General features: G+C 45.3%; 1 protein-coding gene across 4 annotated transcripts; it reads right to left on the reverse strand.

Annotated features, from left to right (window-relative positions):
- Positions 1-815: 815 nt before the first annotated feature.
- Positions 816-16,122, reverse strand: LYRM9 (LYR motif containing 9). Of its 4 annotated transcripts, XM_077165279.1 has the most exons (6): positions 12,997-13,099; positions 7,476-7,713; positions 7,346-7,384; positions 5,294-5,437; positions 2,664-2,756; positions 816-1,821 (listed from the first exon to the last, which is right to left on the reverse strand). In XM_077165279.1, the coding sequence occupies exons 4-6, from the start codon at positions 5,417-5,419 to the stop codon at positions 1,804-1,806; spliced, it is 237 nt and encodes a 78-aa protein (XP_077021394.1). In that variant the 5' UTR covers positions 5,420-5,437; positions 7,346-7,384; positions 7,476-7,713; positions 12,997-13,099; the 3' UTR covers positions 816-1,803. The 4 variants fall into 4 exon arrangements, 3 of the variants coding, with proteins under 3 accessions (XP_077021394.1, XP_077021395.1, XP_077021393.1); XR_013177721.1 differs by lacking the exons at positions 7,346-7,384; positions 7,476-7,713; positions 12,997-13,099 and adding an exon at positions 15,595-15,647 and having other exon boundaries at positions 816-1,060; positions 1,682-1,821; XM_077165280.1 differs by lacking the exons at positions 7,346-7,384; positions 7,476-7,713; positions 12,997-13,099 and adding an exon at positions 15,914-16,122.
- Between the last annotated feature and the right edge of the window lie 2,413 nt (positions 16,123-18,535).

Below are 18,535 nucleotides of genomic sequence, written 5' to 3' on the forward strand. Positions count from 1 at the left end.
CAAATCATTCTGGGATTCATTGGGGGATCACTCTGGACAAACCAACAAAATCTCATGTGCTACCTGAGATTCCAAACACTTATGACATTCACTCAAACTATCTACATGAGTTATATTAGGAAATGCTCTAGTCAAAATCTAAATTTTGTAACAAATAAACATTTTTTGCTTTAGTCTCACACATAAGGTGACATTTTAAAGTATTAATTACCATCTATTTTCAGCACCCTGCAGTAATGACATTCCTTTGTTCTTCCTCATGCCCAAACATTTTTAAAATTTGTACATTGTACATTTCACTATTATTATACACTCTAGGCATTCCTAGATTATACCATCTCGATCTTTAACATCTATCTTTCTTTCTGATTTCATTTATGTCCCCAGCCCTCCTCCCTCTATCATTCTCACATGTAGCTTCATTCAGTGTTTTAACATAATTACATTACAGTTTGGTAGTATTGTGCTGTCCATTTCTGAGTTTTTGTATCCAGACCTGTTACACAGTCTGCTCCCTTCAGCTCCAATTACCCAGTATCTTACCCTATTTCTATCTCCTGATGGTCTCTGTTACCAACGACATATTCCAAGTTTATTCACTAATGTCAGTTCATATCAGTGAGACCATACAGTATATGTCCTTTAGTTTTTGGCTAGTCTCACTCAGCATAATGTCTTCTGACTTTTCTACCTGCTCTAGCTCTCGAGAAGAGCTGAGACCCCTCCCATTCCTTCTGTCTCTGTTAGAAAGGTATCCCAATGGCAGAAACATGGCCAGCGAGGACATCTGCAATGTTTTCGGGCTGGGGGTGGGGGTGGGGGTGGGGGTGGGGAGGAGTGCAGTTCTCCCTGGACCTTCCTTGCCGCCCTCCTTCCTTCCAAGATGGGAGCAAAGCAGAGAAGGGCCAGTCAAGACAGATTTCCACTTCACAGAAGCTTGTACAAGTTACCATCTACTGTAGCTGCTTTAGCATTCTTCCTTGTTTTGTGTAGCTTCCATGTCACCATTTCAGGGACACTATTAAACTTCTTGATGGCAAGGGCAAGGGCTTCTACTTCCCTGGGCACGGAGAAACGGTGGTCCGAGAAGAGCAGTCACCTGGCAGATTGTGGGCATGGTAACAGCTATGAGGACACTGGGGTGCAAGCAGTGGCAGGACATCAGACTTCTCCATGTTGATGGACAAGGCAATAAATAAACAAAAGGACGTGACTTGATGTGTGCTGCAGCAGAGATGCAGAAAGTACAGTGGGAAACGAGGATGCAATGGTATAGCATGATTTCCTAGAGGAAGTGGCACCACCGTGTACCATATCCTCCATTAGGCACTTGGACTTCATCTTATGTGACCCTCACAACAACCCTAGGATCCCCATTTTGCAGAGGTGGAAACTGCGTTTGAAGGCAATACCCTGGAAAAGCAGCTGCAATGGGATTCAAATGCATATCTGGTTCTAAAACCTACGTTCTCGCCTCTGCAGAGGCTGCCATCTGAGGGGACGTCTGTTCCAGGTCTCAAAGAATGGTTAAGAGACTTCCAGAAAAAAACAATCACTTTCAGAGCAAAGTGGAAAAAACACCACATTTTCCCCAAATCTTGCATAATTAATGGCTGGAAGAGCAAACATAAAGGACATGACAGTGGCAAGAAGAATCATCTAAGCAAAAATCAGCTTCTACCTCCCCTGAGTTCTTGCTCACTCAACCAGGAAAGCCAGCAGATAGTTCAAAACTGTCGCCGAAGACTAGTTCCAGCAGAAAATGGTTCTCTCAGCTCCAGTATTGCTAAGGGCTCTGGATTCTCAATTTTGTTTTTTATACTGTAAGACAGAGAGATCATTAGAAGTTGGTAAGGGGAGCCAATAGGGAGGGAGGGAAATGGGGAGAACCACAGTGACCCAGGCCTCATCCACCCTCCCACCGGGGCTTCTCAGAAGTGGGGAACCCAATCAGCAGGCACTAAATAGCCAGGTCTGTAGTCAGTGCCTCGACCCCCTCTCTTCTTTACTGGAAAGGACCTGGTAGAATTGGAGAAGTCTCTTCTCTTTAAGCTGAGAATTGTTTTTTGAGGGGCTGTGGGAAACCCAGGGAGAGGAGGACCCTCAGAGGCCAGCTAATCACTGAGGTTTTAAAAAAAAACAAATCCTGAACCTCACATCTGGAGATTCTGATTTAGAAGCTCCAGCTCTCTAGGTTGTCTTAACACCAAGTCTTAAGGACCAGCCATCACTCCCTTCTTCCGAGTAGGGCACACCTAATGTTTCCTCAATAACCTCACCTCAGTAGGACACCCCCAGAGACAGGGAGTCCACCACCTCCCAAAACAGCTTTTCCTTTCTGACTATGACAATGCTGGTGCCAGCTTTGGCACTCTTGCTTCCAGGAAGACTCATCTCTCCTCCCTGCTGACCCATCTGAGCTCATTCAGCACTGTTAGGTAGACATTTGCCTCCAGGGACTGAGGTATCCCCTTTGCAGAGAATAAATGCAACCTCAAAGGGCATTTGTCATCACCTTTCAGCTTCTGGAGAATAGCTGGCTGGCTGGGGAGCTCAGCACCAACCATCCTCAACTGTGGGGAAAGGGCGACCTCTGCCGGCCATGGAGATTACAGCCACCAGCACCCCAGCAAGTGGGTGGAGGAAGCAGCCCTGGCACTTACTTTGTTCATGACCCAGTCAGCATCTTCAATCGCTCTTTTAATAATCTGCTGGATTCTCTCAGGGTTGTCTTCATCTGCGTGAACCTGGAAACTCTGGTGGTTTAAGTATAAAGAAAGACAACTAGGCATAGTTCATGGGACCAGCAGCTTCAGAGCCACTGCTATGGGCCACTGCTGGGTGTCTTATACACAGCAACCCTCTCATAATCACTTGTAATTACCCCACTTAGAGATGAGAAAACAGGGGCTCAGAAATTGTAAGCTGCCAGTAAGCAGCGGTCAGTATTTGAATCCCAGTCTACTGGACTGTAGAGTCCATCCTCTAGCCAGCCATCAGGGCAGTCATGAAAAGAAAGACTGGCCCGCAAGCCACCTAAAAATCAAGCTGGACCCAAAGGCTATCAGGCAGTGGGGGCCAAAGGGAAACTTAGGTCCCTGTGTTTAACTTGGTCCTCACGGGAAGCTGTTTCACCAAGGTGGGATCTCTGCATGGGCTTCCCAAAAGAGAGGACTGAGCTGCTCTTGGCTCAGCTCGGCGCTAGAAAAGCAAAGAGGGACAGGAGGAGAGGCAAGCAACGTATAGGGTGGCTTTGGGAAATCCAGACAGGCCCAGTGCAGAGCAGGGGCTGCTGTCTGTCACCCTTGAGAAACAACCTGAGATTCAGGCTCATGGATGCAGCACTCAAGTCACTTCCACAAGAACGGTAAGACCCCTTCTCCTCCTCCTACAGCTCACTCCCTTTCCACCCCCAACCACCACCACCCGGGAAGCCCTCCCTTCCTGACTCTCGAGACAGCCAGTGCTCCCTTCTCCATGTTTTCTCAGTTCTCTGTTACTACTTCTACTTGTTTTTTGCTTTCCACATTATATTTGTATTAATTTCAGTTTTAAACTTACTTGGAAATAACTTCTAACTTACAGAAAAGTTGCAAGAATCATTTTAAAATTCTCTACTAGAATCACCAGTTGTTAACATATTGCCACATTCACTTTAATCGTTTTCTCCTTATACATGTATATAATTTTTTTTGGAAGTGTTTGAGAGTAAGTTGCAGATATCATGCCCTGAATCCCTAAATATTTTTTAGTGTGTTATTTTTCTGACAAGAGCATTTTCTTATATAACCACAGTAATCAAACTCAGATAATTTAACAGTGATCTAACACTATTTTCTAACCTAAAGCCCAGATTCCAACTCATGATTTGACCCAATAATGGCCTTTACAACAATCATTATTATTATTTTTTTTTTTGGTCCAGGATCCAATCTGGGATCACGTGTTACATTTAGTTGTCATGGCTCTTTAGCCCCTTTTAATCCAGAGCAGTGCCTCGGCTTTTCTTGGTGTTTCAGGTCACTGACTTTTTTTTTTTTTTTTCTCAGAGGGTTTATTACTAGGTGCATAGCAGGAGAACAGACGGCCCAAAATCTGTCACCCTGAATTTAGGGGGTGTCAAGGTTTTCGTGGATTTTAGCAAGGGGAGATGAGGTCATTACAATTTCAAATAGCAAGGTCTAAGCAGAACAGGACACAGTGTTATTATCATTTCAATTGGAGAGGAGGGGAGGCAGAGTGTAACTGATACAATCTACAAATGAAACAGTTAATGGCTGACTTTAAATTCTTCATTAATATTAGGGCCTTGGGTGGGCCACGGTGGCTCAGCAGGCAAGGACGCTTGCCTGCCATGCCAGAGGACCCGGGTTTGATTCCCAGTGCCTGCCCATGTTAAAAAAAAAAAAAATATATATATATATTAGGGCCTTTGCCCTATAAGTTACTTTAAGAAAATGACCAGATAAAAGTAATAACAGCTTTTAACAATCAAAAGGCACAAGATAAGGGCTTTTACAATAATTTCAGATATCAGGGCAGGTGAATTATAGTTAAGGGTTTTCAGGTATTCTCCTCTGTCTACTCCAATATACAGAAAGCAAAAGGAATATCTATATAAAGATATCATCTGCATAATGAATATCTATAAAATGAAAATCGTCCCTTAAGTCTTAACTTTTCAGTTACAATTCCTCCCTCTCATTTGATAATTCTCTCTCAATCTTGAAGGATATCTGAGAGAAGACACTTCTAACTGCTTCAAGTTACAAAGGGGTGTTGTCATTAAGGGGCAAAGGAATGAAATGATGAAACTAGTTGTTCTTGGTCAGCCCTATAGTTCTGGGTTACAGAGCTCCTCTGGCATTAGAACAATGCTCTGCAATGTTAGGGAGTTATGTCCCGCAATGCCAGGGCCAGGCTTATACCCCTGGAAATTGACATTGGCATTTTTGATGAATGTAGGAGAGTTTGGTAGAATGTCCCTCAATTTGGGGGTCTGATACTTTCTCATGATTAAATTCAGGTTGGTGCACTGTTAACAGGAATGCCACCAAAACGATGCTGTGTCCTGTACCATATTTTAACCACCCATTGAGCAGCCTTGCTCAAGCTTCGGCAGATCTGGCATGCTAGATAATGTACTCTCTGTTTCCTGGTCAGAAATTGGGGAAAGGACAGAGGACCCAGACTGATCTTTGGTAAGATTCCTGTCACTCTTACCAAACTGCTGCCCCACCAGTGAAAAAGCACCCCTGTCCCACCATTAGAGAACCCTTCTTCCCAGGCCCACCTGCCTGACAGCGTGCTTGTAATGCTCCTGGATGCCCTTGGTGGGGAGCTGCCGGCAACAGCGCAGCAGGTATCGGTACAGCTGCAGTGGCCTCTGGACCAGCTCTGCCCCCGGCAGTGGGGCCATCCTTGACACCCTCTACCCCTAAAAAACACAATGTCATTCCTAAGGCATCAAACTGACATGAAGGTTCCAGAAGTCTGGGAACAGCCTTGATACAGCAGGGAGTCCAGGTCTCCCTCATCCCATGCCCCTCTGCACTGGGAGCCAGACCTAGGCATGCCCCCAGGGACCAAGGGCGAGCAAGGAGGGAGATGTGCAGCCTCATCCCTGGTGTCCTCTACCTGGAAAGGACTGACAGGAGAAGGGGAGAAGGGGTGATAGGTGGGAAGACCTACATGACAACCTCTGGGAAACCTGCTGTGACTTCAGTGAGGGCATCACACAATAGAGGCTCCCAGATGTCTAAGCCTCACTACTCAAAGTGTGGTCCTGGACCCAGAGCATTCCATCAGCTGGAAGCTTGTTAGAAATGCAGAATCTCAGGCCCCAGTCCAGATCAAAAGACAGAACCTGCACTTTTTTTTTGCGGGGGGGCGGGTGGGGAGGGTGGTGGTGCATGATCCAGGAATCAAACCTGGGTCTCCCATATGGAAGGTGAGCATTCTACCACTGAACCACCCGTGCACCCTAAAACATGCATTTTAACAAGATCTCCAAGAAAATCAAATGCACATTAAAGTTTAAAGGGCCAGGTCCAGAGGGTTCGGCATGAAAAGGAAGCTGCACATGGATTCGTCGTGGTGCATTATCATTAGGGCCTGGATAGTTTCATTTTACTGTGTGTCATCAGTAAGAATGCTGTTAACTGAGCACTTGAACTGTTCTATTCACTTTACATGCAGTTAATGCATTTAATCCTCATATCCTATAAGGTTGGTATTATTATTATTGAGCCAGATTTACTCTTAAGAAAGCTGAGGCATAGACAGGTCAAGCAACTTGTCCAAGGTCACACAGCTAATAAGGGTGGGGCTGGGATTTGAACCTATCTAGTCTGGCTCCGAAGCCCACTTTCTAAAAAACAGCTTCATGAGGTATGGTTGACATGCAATCAACTGTGCATATTTAATTATACCAGTTTGAGAAATTTTGACAGAGGTATACATCTAATAAACCATCACCACAATCAAGATAATGAACAGATCCATCACTCTAAAAATTTTCTTGTGTCTATTTGCAATCCCTCCCTCTTGGCCTCTCCACTTCATCCTATCCCCAACCAACCACTGGTCTGCTTTCCATCATTTTAGATTAATTTGCATTTTCTAGGGTTTTATATAAATGTAATCATACAACATACAATCTTGCATGTCTGCAGAGCTTATATTGCCACCTCTATTATACCATCTCTCTCCAAAGAACCCACAACTCCAGCCTCATCTCTTGTTTTTTTTTTTTAAAGCAGGAAGCTAGGTTTTTTAAACGGTAGATTTTAGAATGCAAGAACTTGTGAAGCTCTCATTAAGTGCCCTCCAGCCCACGCCTATCCCCATCTCTGGGCTCACTGCTCTGTCAGCTCCTGCCTGGGCCTCTGCCACAGCATCTTGTCTCTTGTCTTGCTCCCAGCCTGTCACTCTCAGTCTCCTCCACACTGACGTCTGAATGAGCCAATGACTGATTGAGCAGCCACACCCACCTCCTGGGCCCATCCCTGCACTCACACCACAGTCAGCTATAAGGAACTCTCACAGATTCTCTAAACTATCAAGGACCTGACCCCTCTGTGTCTTGGCACACGAGTTCCCCGAGCCTTAAGCTCTCCCATTTATCCTTCCAGATCCAACTCAGGCTCATTTGCTCTGGGAAGCCCTCCCTGACTGTCTATCCCTGGGGACAAAGGGAACCACTCCATCCTCTGGGATGTGGCCAACCTGCCCGGGATTTATCTTCTGCTATCTCAGACCCCAGCACTGACCCAGGCTTTCCACAGGCTTTATGAGCTGTTTGTTGAACTGAATGGAATCTAATATCTCCTCTGTACAGACCTACCCTCTATGCGAGAGGCTTCCTGTGTTCCAGATGAAGGAGCTAAAAGACAGACATTAAGTGATTGGTCTTAGGTTTAAAGTAAGATAAGAAGAAAGACAGGCCACCCACCCATCCATCCATCCACACATACACAAAATAAAAGAACCAAAAAGAACCAGAATACTAAATTTCTGACATCCTTCAACTAAGAAAGGGTCCTTATTAAGCAGCTGGTTTCAGGTGTGCCTTCATCCCATTTCCAGCATGTTATCTTCCTGGCTAGGTTAGCCAATTCTTTTTGGTTCTGGGAGCTCTTGTTCTGACCCTGGGGTGGTCAGGTGGTTGCTGCCCCATGGTCCATGCTCTCTTCTGGTAACAAGTTGGTGGGCCTAGGGAGTGAGTGGTGAGAGATGCAGATGAGGGAAGGAGGCAAGAGCCAGATCTAAAGGCTTTGTGAGCCCTGGAAAGGAATCTGGTTTTTAATCCGTAAACCAGCATTTCTAAACTTCAGTATCGCTTTTATGATTTTTGCTATATCCACATCTCAACTGCATTATTATTTGCTTAATGCATTTTTTTTTTGGCAGGGGGAGGGGCATGGTCCGGGAATCGAACCCGGGTCTCCCGTACGAAAGGCGGGCATTCTACCACTGAACCACCCGTGCACCTGCCTAATGCACTTTTAAAACTCAGTTTTAACCCCATTCATCTTTTAAACAGTTTAAAACAATAATGCCCATGAAACTGTAGGATTTTTTTTCCCTATCACAATAAAATAAATACAAAATCATTACAATAAGATGATGTTGGCCCACATGCTGCTTAAAATACTTCAGGTACTTGTTTCATATTTTGGGAAAAGCTGCCATAAATGATGGCACAGAGCAGGGCGGGTGTGGATGTTAGGGTTTCTAGGCAGGAACGACACAATGAGAATTATGTTCTGGAAAGATCATTCTGGCTGTTGTATGGAGAACAGATTGGAGAGAAATGGATCAGAACACAGAGAGACTAACTAGAGAACTGCTGCAGTTGTCCAGGACAGATAGGATAACTCTAAACCAAGGATGTGCAGTGGGAATGGAGAAGAGATTAATTTGAGGGGGTGCGCTCAGAAGTAGACCAATGGGCTGGGACTAAAGGAGGAAGAGGAAAGTGGGTTGATTCTGAAGGTTTTAGCTTGGGAAGATAGAGGTGCCATAAGTCAGGGAGCCCAGATTAGGAGTTTAAGGTCAAGTTCAGAGGGGAGGATAAATTAGTATCCCCAGGGCCACAGTGCCTGATTCCTGCCTTAGCATTGCTGCTATGGGCTCACTGCCCCTTAGATAATATAAACCCGCATTTTAAATTAAATTAAAACATTTTTAATTTAGCTTCTCTAAGTGGACCCACACGTGTATGTTCTACTAGTTATTACTGAGAGTGACTAAGTATTATAATTGAGCTGAAAATAATCTCCCACCCATGCTTGCTAGGTTGGTTACTAAGTATTGCTTGGGCTTTTAAAGTAATGAAATAAAGTTGTGCTCTTTCCAAATGTTAATTGTGAAGACTGCAGATGGTAACCATCTGTTACATGACTAGCATTTTACAATATTTGATTAGCACTTTATATAGTTTGGGGAAGCCTGCCCGTTGAGTCTGCCTATCAAGGTTGAGACTTTGGTGGTGTGTCCCCTGCGGCCGCCCTTGAAGGGCTCGGCCACCCTTGTGTGAGGTTCCCCTGTTTGAGCTAAAGGGTGTCTAGTCAGACTGGAGCTGTGGAGACCCATCCTCGTTTGTGCTCCTCCTCAGAGCTGGAACTAACATAGCCCACGATGGAAAGAGAATATGGAAAGTCAGGAAATGTCCAGCCAACAGGATTTTCTTGGTTGGAAGTGACAAAACAACAAACTCAAGTCATCTTTGGCAAAAGGGAATTAATTGCCTGAGGACACTGAAAAGTCTAGGGGGGGTTCCATTCAGGTGGATAGTTTTAGGGCTCAAATGAATTTTGGGGGCATGGTTTCTGTCAGGGTCTCAGCTCTGCCTTCTGCTATCTTATCTTCACTCTCGGGCTTCAAGAAGAGACAAGACTAAGAGAGTATCAGCTTCTCTCAGTTTCGACTCTCATGCAAAAGAACCGGACTTTGCAGAGGTGTTGAGATTCTCTCACTGGACCAGCTTCAGTCTTGTGCCCATCCCTGGGCCAACCCCTGTGACCATGCAGATGCAGGGCTCTGCTTGGCCAGGCCAGGGCACCCCCACCTCCTGACCTGAGACACGGAGAGGAGTGGACCCCGAGTGGAAGAGCCGGGGCTGTTATCTCAAAACAGCATCACCCCACTACTCTAGCTTAGGCTTCATCATCTGGTACCTGGATTACTGCAGAGAACCTGCCTGCTTGCGGCCCCCATCCAGCCATCCCCTATATGGCAGTCACAGTGCTGCAGCTAATTTCCAGATGGAAAGTCTCACAACTGTTTATTAAATGATAGTATAAATTAGTTCTAATTATTAATTTTCTTAAGTATAAAATAATGTTGCGCTTATGTAGGAGAATGTCCTCATTCTTAGGAGATGCAGGTTGAAGTATTTAGAGAAGTGATGTATCCTCATGTTCAATACTTCAGCAAAAGACAACACATATAGAGAAAAGATAGAGTGAGAAGGATAAAGCAAATATGGCAAAACAGTAAAAACTGTATTTAGATGGCAGGTGTGAAGGTGGACATTGTGCTATTATTTCAATTTTAATGTATTTTGAAAACTTTCATAATAAAAAGTTATTTTAGAACATCCTTCCACAGCTTCCTGTCACCTAACAGATAGTCTTAAACATTTAGGACATTAATTCCTAAAGCCTCCTTGTCTGTTCAGGTTCATCTCTCATCCCTCCTCCACCTCCCAGGTTCACTGACAGACCGTCTGTAGTTCCTTTAATAATAATAATTATTATTAATCATATTAATTGCTCACAGCCACTGCAGCTGCCTTACTGAACACTAATCATGTGATAGGCATCACTCTAAACACTTTACATGGAACACTTTATGAAAGAGACACCATTATGCTCTTCTTTTACAGATAAAGAAACAGAAACAAAGAGAGGGTAGGTAATTTGCCCCGGGTCGCAGAGCTCTGAGGTTTGAAGCCAGCGAGTCTATCTCCAGAGTCCGTGTCTCATCCCCCAGCGGACTCGCCCTGCTGTGGACATCTGTGCTTCTTCCTTACACCCCACTCCCCAGCCTGCCCCATTTCCTTTTAAGGGCTGACTTCTTCCCATTGAGGTAGGTCTGGTGGGACTGTCATCAGTGGCTCCCTCTTTCCCAGCCACACAGAAAGCAGGAGTGTGCCCACCTCTAGGAACAGGCTCTTGGACAGGGTTACAGAGAGCCTGAAAGGGAGTCCGTGCAACCTGGCGGCAGCGTGCCCTGATGAGCCTGAAAGCAGCTGATCTTCCAAAAATGCCCAGACTCCTGCCCAGGGCCGAGCCTGGTTCTATGAGCTCCTGACATGCTTTTGATCAGTTCCTCTTTGGTTAAGTCCTCCTGTCCCCTTTCGTCCCCCCAGACCTAGGCTCTCTCCCTATCTGTTCACCCTCAGCTGTTGGACCTGCTTTGGTCAGTAGGAATCACTCTGTGCTCTCAGCGTTTGCCTTTCTGCTTCCCCACCAGACTCAACTCCTTGAGGGTTAAGTACTGTGTCAAATTCCTCCATTTCTGCTCCCCCAATGCCCAGCACAGCACCTGGCCTGTAGTGGGCTTCTCCATAAATGCTTGCTGGTGTAATAACCTCAAATTCCAAAACCCAATGACCAATTCCCACCCTTGAGAAAACAGCAGCTCCTCGTTCACCTGCTCTCAGGCCCTAAGGTTCCAAATGTGGCTGAGACAGTCCATGCACCTGCCCACTAAACAGTGATGTGGGCCTGTAAAATTCTACTTACTGTTCTTAATGCCTGCCCTTAGGACTAAGTCTTGGCTAACCTACCCCAACTCTGGTCTAGGAGATTCAGACTATCCCAGATTCAACTATCCCAGCCCCCAGTGTTTTCTTTCCCAAGGTAATCATCCTGAAGATGCTATTATCTCCTGGTGCTTCTCCATTCCACTCACCCAACTCTGGTCACACACTCCCATTACCAATCGTCCTTTTAAATGTATTATCTAGTAAAACAAAAACAAAAATTAAAAAATCTGTTTGGTTACACTCTGACCAGCTGCAAGGACAGTGGCACTGTCACATCCTTTGACCTGAGAATTTAAGGATTGTAGCTCAGACTGCATTCTCTCCTCTGGTCCTTGAATCAACCCTAGCATTTGGCTCAAAGGTACCTTATTACGTGAACTATTCTAAATTTCCCCATGATGTCTTTATTAGTTCTCTCCAGAGTCACAGTTTGCTACAATCTCTGGGGTGCCTGATCCTGTCTGTTACCCAACTCAACTCAATACACCAATAATAGAAACAATCACATACCAGGTACAAATGGAGTACAAAGAGAGAGAGATTATCCCTAGCATGCTGGAAGCTTCCAGCACCCAGTCAACGCCATCCAGAGCATCCAGGTTGGGTACGGCTCTAGACTCAGGCCTGGGACCATAGGGACAAATGCCCTGACATGGCCCTTCTACAGACTGGATGGAATGTCTTACTCCCCACCATTCAGAGAACGGCTAGTAGGTGCAAGTAGGTGGTGAGAGCCTTACGTGTGTTATCTCATTTAATCACAGCAATCTCGTGGGGGTGGTATCATCAGGCCTATTCGATAGATGAGGAAACTGGGGCTCTGAGAGGTTAAAAGGAACATGCAAGAGGCCACCTGGCTGGTAGGTGGTAGAACTAAGAAAATGGGTCTGGTTCACCCCAAAGCCCATGCCCTTAAGTGCTTTGCTTCTTGACACCATCTGCAAGAGGGGCAAGAGGAGGGGCAGGGACCCCACAGAGAAGCCTCCCTAGGACTTGAGAAGGACCAAGACATGTGCATCTCTGAAAGCACCCGGCAGTACTATCATCTTATCCAATACTTACTGCTCAAGCTTCTCCACCAAACCTTATGCCTATGTTTTTTAAAAACCAAAGGACATCAGCTGTAGCTTTCCCCTGCTCTAGATGAAAAAAGATAAGTCAAAAGGCTGAGCTTAGTCACATACACAAAGAAAAGAGGTAACCAAGGAAGTGCTAAAAAAAGAAAGAACGAACCCTCGTAGGAAATCCAAAGGAGACTCTGACAGAACAAAGGAAAAGAGAGAAAATAAAGACACAAAGGGAATTTCCTGGGAGCCAAGATGCTGAGAGAAAGGTCTTAACCCCACTGTCCCTTTTCCTAACATGTACCTGGAAAGAAGACATCTAAAAATAAGTAGGAAAAAGTCATATATTAAAAAAAAGAAAGAAAGAAAAAAGAAGAGAATGGAACTGCAGAAAATAACCAGAAATCATGCCCTATTAAGCACTGGTATGAGCTAAATTAAGCCTGCACAGGCCATTTTAAAATAGGCAATTACTCTTCTTGATGGGGAAAGTTGCAAAATAGGAATGGAGTGGTTTTGCTCCCCACCCACCCCCCAACTCTAGGGCTCCATCTTGCACATATACTTTCTCTCTTCCAAGCCAGAGAAGGCACAGCCCTCCTTGCCTCCCCCAGTCCTTCTCCCCCATCCCCAAGGCCCTCAAGTCACCCCACTCACCCCCATGGGCACCAGCTTGGCTCTGAGCTAGGTAACAAGGCGTAGTGAGGACTATCCAAACACCCCCGGGCACTCTTTCCTCCCACAACACCACCCAGGAACACTTCCTACAAAACACCCTGTCACTCCCCTTCTTAAAACCTCTGTAGAGGGCTCGTTGCCCACGGGTTCAAGGTCTCCCATGGATCTCATCTTCTCTCAACCTTCCCACGCGTCTCACATTTTAGCCATGCACTGAACTAAGGTTAAGTTCATGGACTTTGGAATCAGACAGTCCAGGTTCAAATCCTGGTTCTTCCACTTGCCACTTGTGAGGCTCTGGGCAAGTTTCTTAACTTCTATCTCAACATCTGTCTCGCATCTGTAAATGGGAACTGTTGTGGGGATTAAACACCTGGCAAGTGCCTAGCACATACTCTGGGCTTACTATTGTTGTGATTAATACCATTTCTAACATGCCATGCTCTTCAACATCTCCCCTTCCTCTACCTTGAATGCTTCACCCACCACAAGAATTCCTCTTCACTCTTAGAGTTCTAGCTCCTACTACATCCTGTCCTGGAGGCTTCTGTCCCAGACTGTTCAGGCCCATTATAGGGCCATCACACTCTATGGTGATTATGTATGTAACACTGATGGAAGAAGACACAGCAGGGTTTGGAGATAAATGACTCTAGTTTAGGATCCTACCACTGCCATCTAGAAGCTGTGATCCTGGACAACTTGCTTCACCTCTCTGAACTTCTGCTTCCTCCCCTATAAACTAGAAAACAAAATAACTACCTCATTGGAGTTCCATAAGGATCAAGTAAGCCAACATATGCAAAGTGCCTGTACAGGGGCTGGTGCATATTAGGTGCTAAAACAACATCTTACCCTTTCTTTCTTTACCCAGTTATGTGTATTCTTTGCTGACTAAAAGCTTCCAGTGGGCAGGGAAGCTGTCACATTCATCACCATATCCCCTGTACAACTAATACCTGGAACATAACAGAAGCTCAGTAAATGTTCGTTAATCAGTGCAATCAATTCCCATCTACCAGAGAGGAAACTAAAGACAGGAGAAAAATAATTGCCCCCAGTGGCAAGCCAGCTGGTGGCACAGCCAGATCCTGAACTTGGGACATTTGGCTCTGAATCCTTCACTCTTCCTATCACACCTGCTGCCTCAGAGGCACACTGACCACCAAATGTCACACGGCTCTAAGCCTTTGCCAATTTAAAGAGGACCGGGTAAGCTTTCCCTCACTTAGTGAAGAGCTAGGTTTCCTGACAAAGGGACATTTAGTCTGGGGTCAGAAAGACAAAGTAGATTTGGCTGGATGAAGATGGGTGAAGGCCTAAAGGAGAGAGGGGCCTCCAGACCTGCAGTGTGGCAGGAGCCCAGGGAGAGGGGGAGGACAAGCGGAAGAGGAGGCTGTGGAGGAAGGCAGGGTCAGATCTGGAAAGGCCTGGTCAGTCCTGGTTAGGAGAGAAGAGTAGTGCTAAGTTCCATCAACTGATAACTGGATAAACAAAGTATGGGAGTGGTACATCTGTATAAGAGAATCGTATTCAGTAATAAAAAGAAATGAAGTACTGATATATGCTATAATATGGATGAACCTTGAAAATATATTAAGAAGCCAGTCACAAAGGGCCACATATTGTATAATTCCATTTATATGAAATGTCCGGAATAGGTAAATCCTTAGAGATAAAGCAATTAGTCATTGCCTAGGACTAGCAAAAATGTAAGTTTGGGGAGAGAGCAACAGCCAAAGTGTAAGGCGTTTTTTTGGGGGGGGGGGGGGGTAATGAAAATGTTCTAAAATTGTGGTGATGGATGCTCGCGATTCTGTGAATATACTGACAGACATAGACCGTGCACTTTAAATGAGTGAACTGAATGTGAGTTAAATCTCAATAAAGCTGTTTTTTTCTTAAAAAAAAAGGATTAATCCTAAGGGCTAGGGGGTTCTGCCACAGTTACTTGATATATAATGCAGGAGCATAAATCAAAATACTAAGGTTACACCAGGTAAGGGCGCTCACAGGTGCCTCGGACAGATGGCTGCGGAAGGGCCACATCTTTTTTTTTTTTTACATGAGCAGGTACAGGGAAAGGAACCCAGGTCTCCGGCACAGCAGGCGAGAACGCTGCCACTGAGCCACCATCGCACCGCCCACACCTTTTTAAAAAGGACAAACTGGGCAGGCATGGTGGCTCAGCAGGCAAGAATGCGCGCCTGGCACGCCAGGAGACCCAGGTTCAATTCCCGGTGCCTGCCCATTTTAAAAAAAAAAAGAAGGATAAACTGAGTCTGACCTGGAGGTGCGTGTCAGGCAACGAGCTTCCCATAAGGCCCCCACCGCCCCCGTTTTGCGTCAAGGGAGCCTTCGCGGATCCCCTGAGGCTGCCCCGGCACGGCCTGCGACAAGCATGGCGCGCAAACGGGAAACGCGCTCTGCTGCACCCGGCCCTCTGGAAGCAACGAGAACCAACAGAAGCAAAAGGAACGGCGTCGATCGCCGCCAGGTCTTCCACACTCTGTGCGGGCCCGAACACACCCGCGCCTCTGCCCGCCCCCCGCCCCGGGCCTGAGCCGCGCGCCTCACCCGCCTCGGCAGGGGAACGTCAACCCGGGATGCCGCGGACACGGCGACGCAAGTGCGCCTGCGCCTCCAAAGCCAGCGCCGCACTGCCCTCGCCCCCGCCCGGCGCCTGTGCGCCGAGCGCCCTCTACCGGCCGACCGCAGGACACTGCGTCTGTTTTAAAGGAATCTCAGCATTCAGGACCTGCCGCGTGCCGGCCCGGACCCTGATCAAATCCCATCTAGTTAAAAAAGAAAACTGCCTGGGCAGATCCACCCCCGCCCGCCCCCACCTGCATCTGGCGTTTTAAACTAAGGCCACAGAGAGCCCCTTTGCCCTTACCTGGCTGAGAGGCGTGTCCCCACTAATACCCTTCTTAGTACTTCAAGCTCCCGCTCCTCCTTCTGGCTCTTCTACCGGGATGTAAGACCTAACGGCAGACTCGCCTCCATTCTCCTGAATATGGGCTTCCGCTTAAAAATGAAAGGTGGTCGGGATCCGGGTAAAAGCTTTCTGGAGGACTTTTTCTGAACCACTTGTGTGGTGACAGGAACAGGAGTTGGATGGGAATCGGCGTTTTGAGTCATTTCATCAAATTGCAGTCCCATAACACCTGTCAAAAGAATAAATATGACAGCAATAGGCATGCTTCCTTTCAGACCCATCGATAATTATAATTGTGGAAAAGAATACAGAATTTAAACTCGGAGCTACTGCCAGCATCTTCCTTTGAAAATGAAATAATGCTGTTTTATTAAATAGGCTCTTCCCGATCTCTAATGTTTAAAGCTAGAGTGCTTCTCTGAATGGATTTAAGTACAAGTTTTATATCCTGAACGAAATAAAGATGAGTCTTGATCTTAAGACAAACACCCCGTTCAATGATGCTGCTGAGCTTCTCTCAGCTGATGTCTACAAAGGGAGTTAGGTTGTTAGGGCATAATATTGCTTCTGTTCACGTCTCACTTCTCTGCAGTTTTTTAAACTTATTTGTAATGAAAAGGCCGATTTCCTTACGTAGACAGACTCCATGTGTAGTTGCTTTGACAGAATGACCTTTTCTTTTTTTTTTTTCAAGAAAAACATTGCTCCCTGGTGACACTTGGGTATCTATTTTTCTCCTTTTAAGATGACAGAAGCAGGGGATATTTATTAACCTGTACGTATATTTTTAGGCTTTTCTGTCTTTTGTTTTTTCCTAACTCCCTTTTGAGCCCTTGGCTTTTTTTTTTCTTTCTTTCTCTTTGCCTAACTTACAAGTCTTCCTCCAAATCAGGTGCGTGTGTGGGGTGGGGAAGGGTTAGGGGTGGAGGGTCCTTCCCTTGAAATATTCAAATAATTGCCTCAACTCTTCAATTTATTTTCAAGATGCAGACTCGGATCAAGGATTTCTGAAAGATGCAATTGTACCTTCATAAATCAGCCCTTATTTACACACGCATAATCAGGGGCACACCATTAGTGCAGATCCAATCAATAAATCATTAAGCTTTTAAAACCCTCATTAGGAACAATCTGCAGTAACATCATCCATCCCTGGTTTCAGCCTTGGGATCATTTACTATTTTGAAGAAATTTCACAATCTGTTCTTTAGTCCCATCTCCCTATTGTTCCTGGATCACTTTGTTCCTGCATCAGAAACGTCCTTCTAATACCTAGATCTCATAAAATATTCAAGATGCAAGCTGTTCGCTTTACCTCGGCAAGGCTCCACCTTCAGAATCACTGAGCCTCTTCGTCTTTACAAATACACAAGCTTTTACTTTTCTCGAAAATTCCTGATAAACATTCAAAAGCCAAGGGGGAAAAATAGCCCCAAAGTAGAATAGGCTTGGATAATTTCCTATTTTTTTCCACGTCTCAGTGGAAACCTAGATCTTAAAATCGTTGAAATGTGGTGCTTTTAACTTGCCGGCAACCTTAGGTTTTTACAGCTTCAGCAGTAGAACTAAAGATTTTCTACCATCCCCACATTCACTAAAATGACACTAGTTCCATCATCTAGCAACATCCAACTGTTTTTACCATATCATTTTCCTTTACCCCGAAATTTTAGCCCACGAGCACCCTCATATCAGAAGGTGCTTTTACAGATAAACAGAACTTAAAGACTTTTTATTTGCGAAATCTGTCACCCAAGAATTGGTTGTCCAGGTCCTGTTCTTACAGGGGAATGTATCGACTTTCCTAAGAAATACATCACCACGTTCTCTTGATTTCTGACATTGTGTCATTTAACTTGACAACTAGAGGTTTGCAACCAATATTTGTGGGGAAAGATACAAAGAGTCCTGACACTTCCAGCTTAAACCTGCTTTTAGATTTCAAAGAGAAATGATACATTTGCATCCTCTGATTAAATCAGGTTATTGTCTCAAAGGTTGACCATGTAAATAATTCAAATTAATTCATCAGTGGACAATAGATTTAATAAGCATAATAAACACTTTGAAGAAAATACTTAGGACCCTCAGTCTGCCCTGGCTCTCACTCCCCATTATCTCAGATTTCCCTGTGAAGGGAATGAGTGGTACCACGTTGCTCTCTTCTATTCAAAATATGCAAAGTTGCTATTTACCAGTTTGCAATTTGCATGTCTCAGATCCTGCCAGAACACAGGATGAGGGGCATGGAGAGACTGGTGAAGGTGCCAACAGGGGACACCAGGGTGAAAAAGAAAAACCCAACAAACAGATCTTCTGCAGGGTGTCGCAAAACATAACCCTCATTGACTACTCAAGGTTTGTTTCTCAGACAACAAAAATATTGGGTATAAAAGGTTACGTGGAATCTCAGACATTTTGTGTCTCTTTTTCCTTTAATTGCTGGGTGGCAGAAGGGGATGAACAATGATACCGTGTTGTTGTTTTTTTTTCACAAGAGAGAAAAGGGTACAATTGTGGCTATTTACAAAACATGCTTGGCAAGTAATTTACAGCCTGGATTTTAGCCTTCCTGGACCT

This window comes from Tamandua tetradactyla, chromosome 6 (genome assembly GCF_023851605.1).
Source record: "Tamandua tetradactyla isolate mTamTet1 chromosome 6, mTamTet1.pri, whole genome shotgun sequence".
In the NCBI taxonomy this organism is placed as follows: domain Eukaryota; kingdom Metazoa; phylum Chordata; class Mammalia; order Pilosa; family Myrmecophagidae; genus Tamandua; species Tamandua tetradactyla.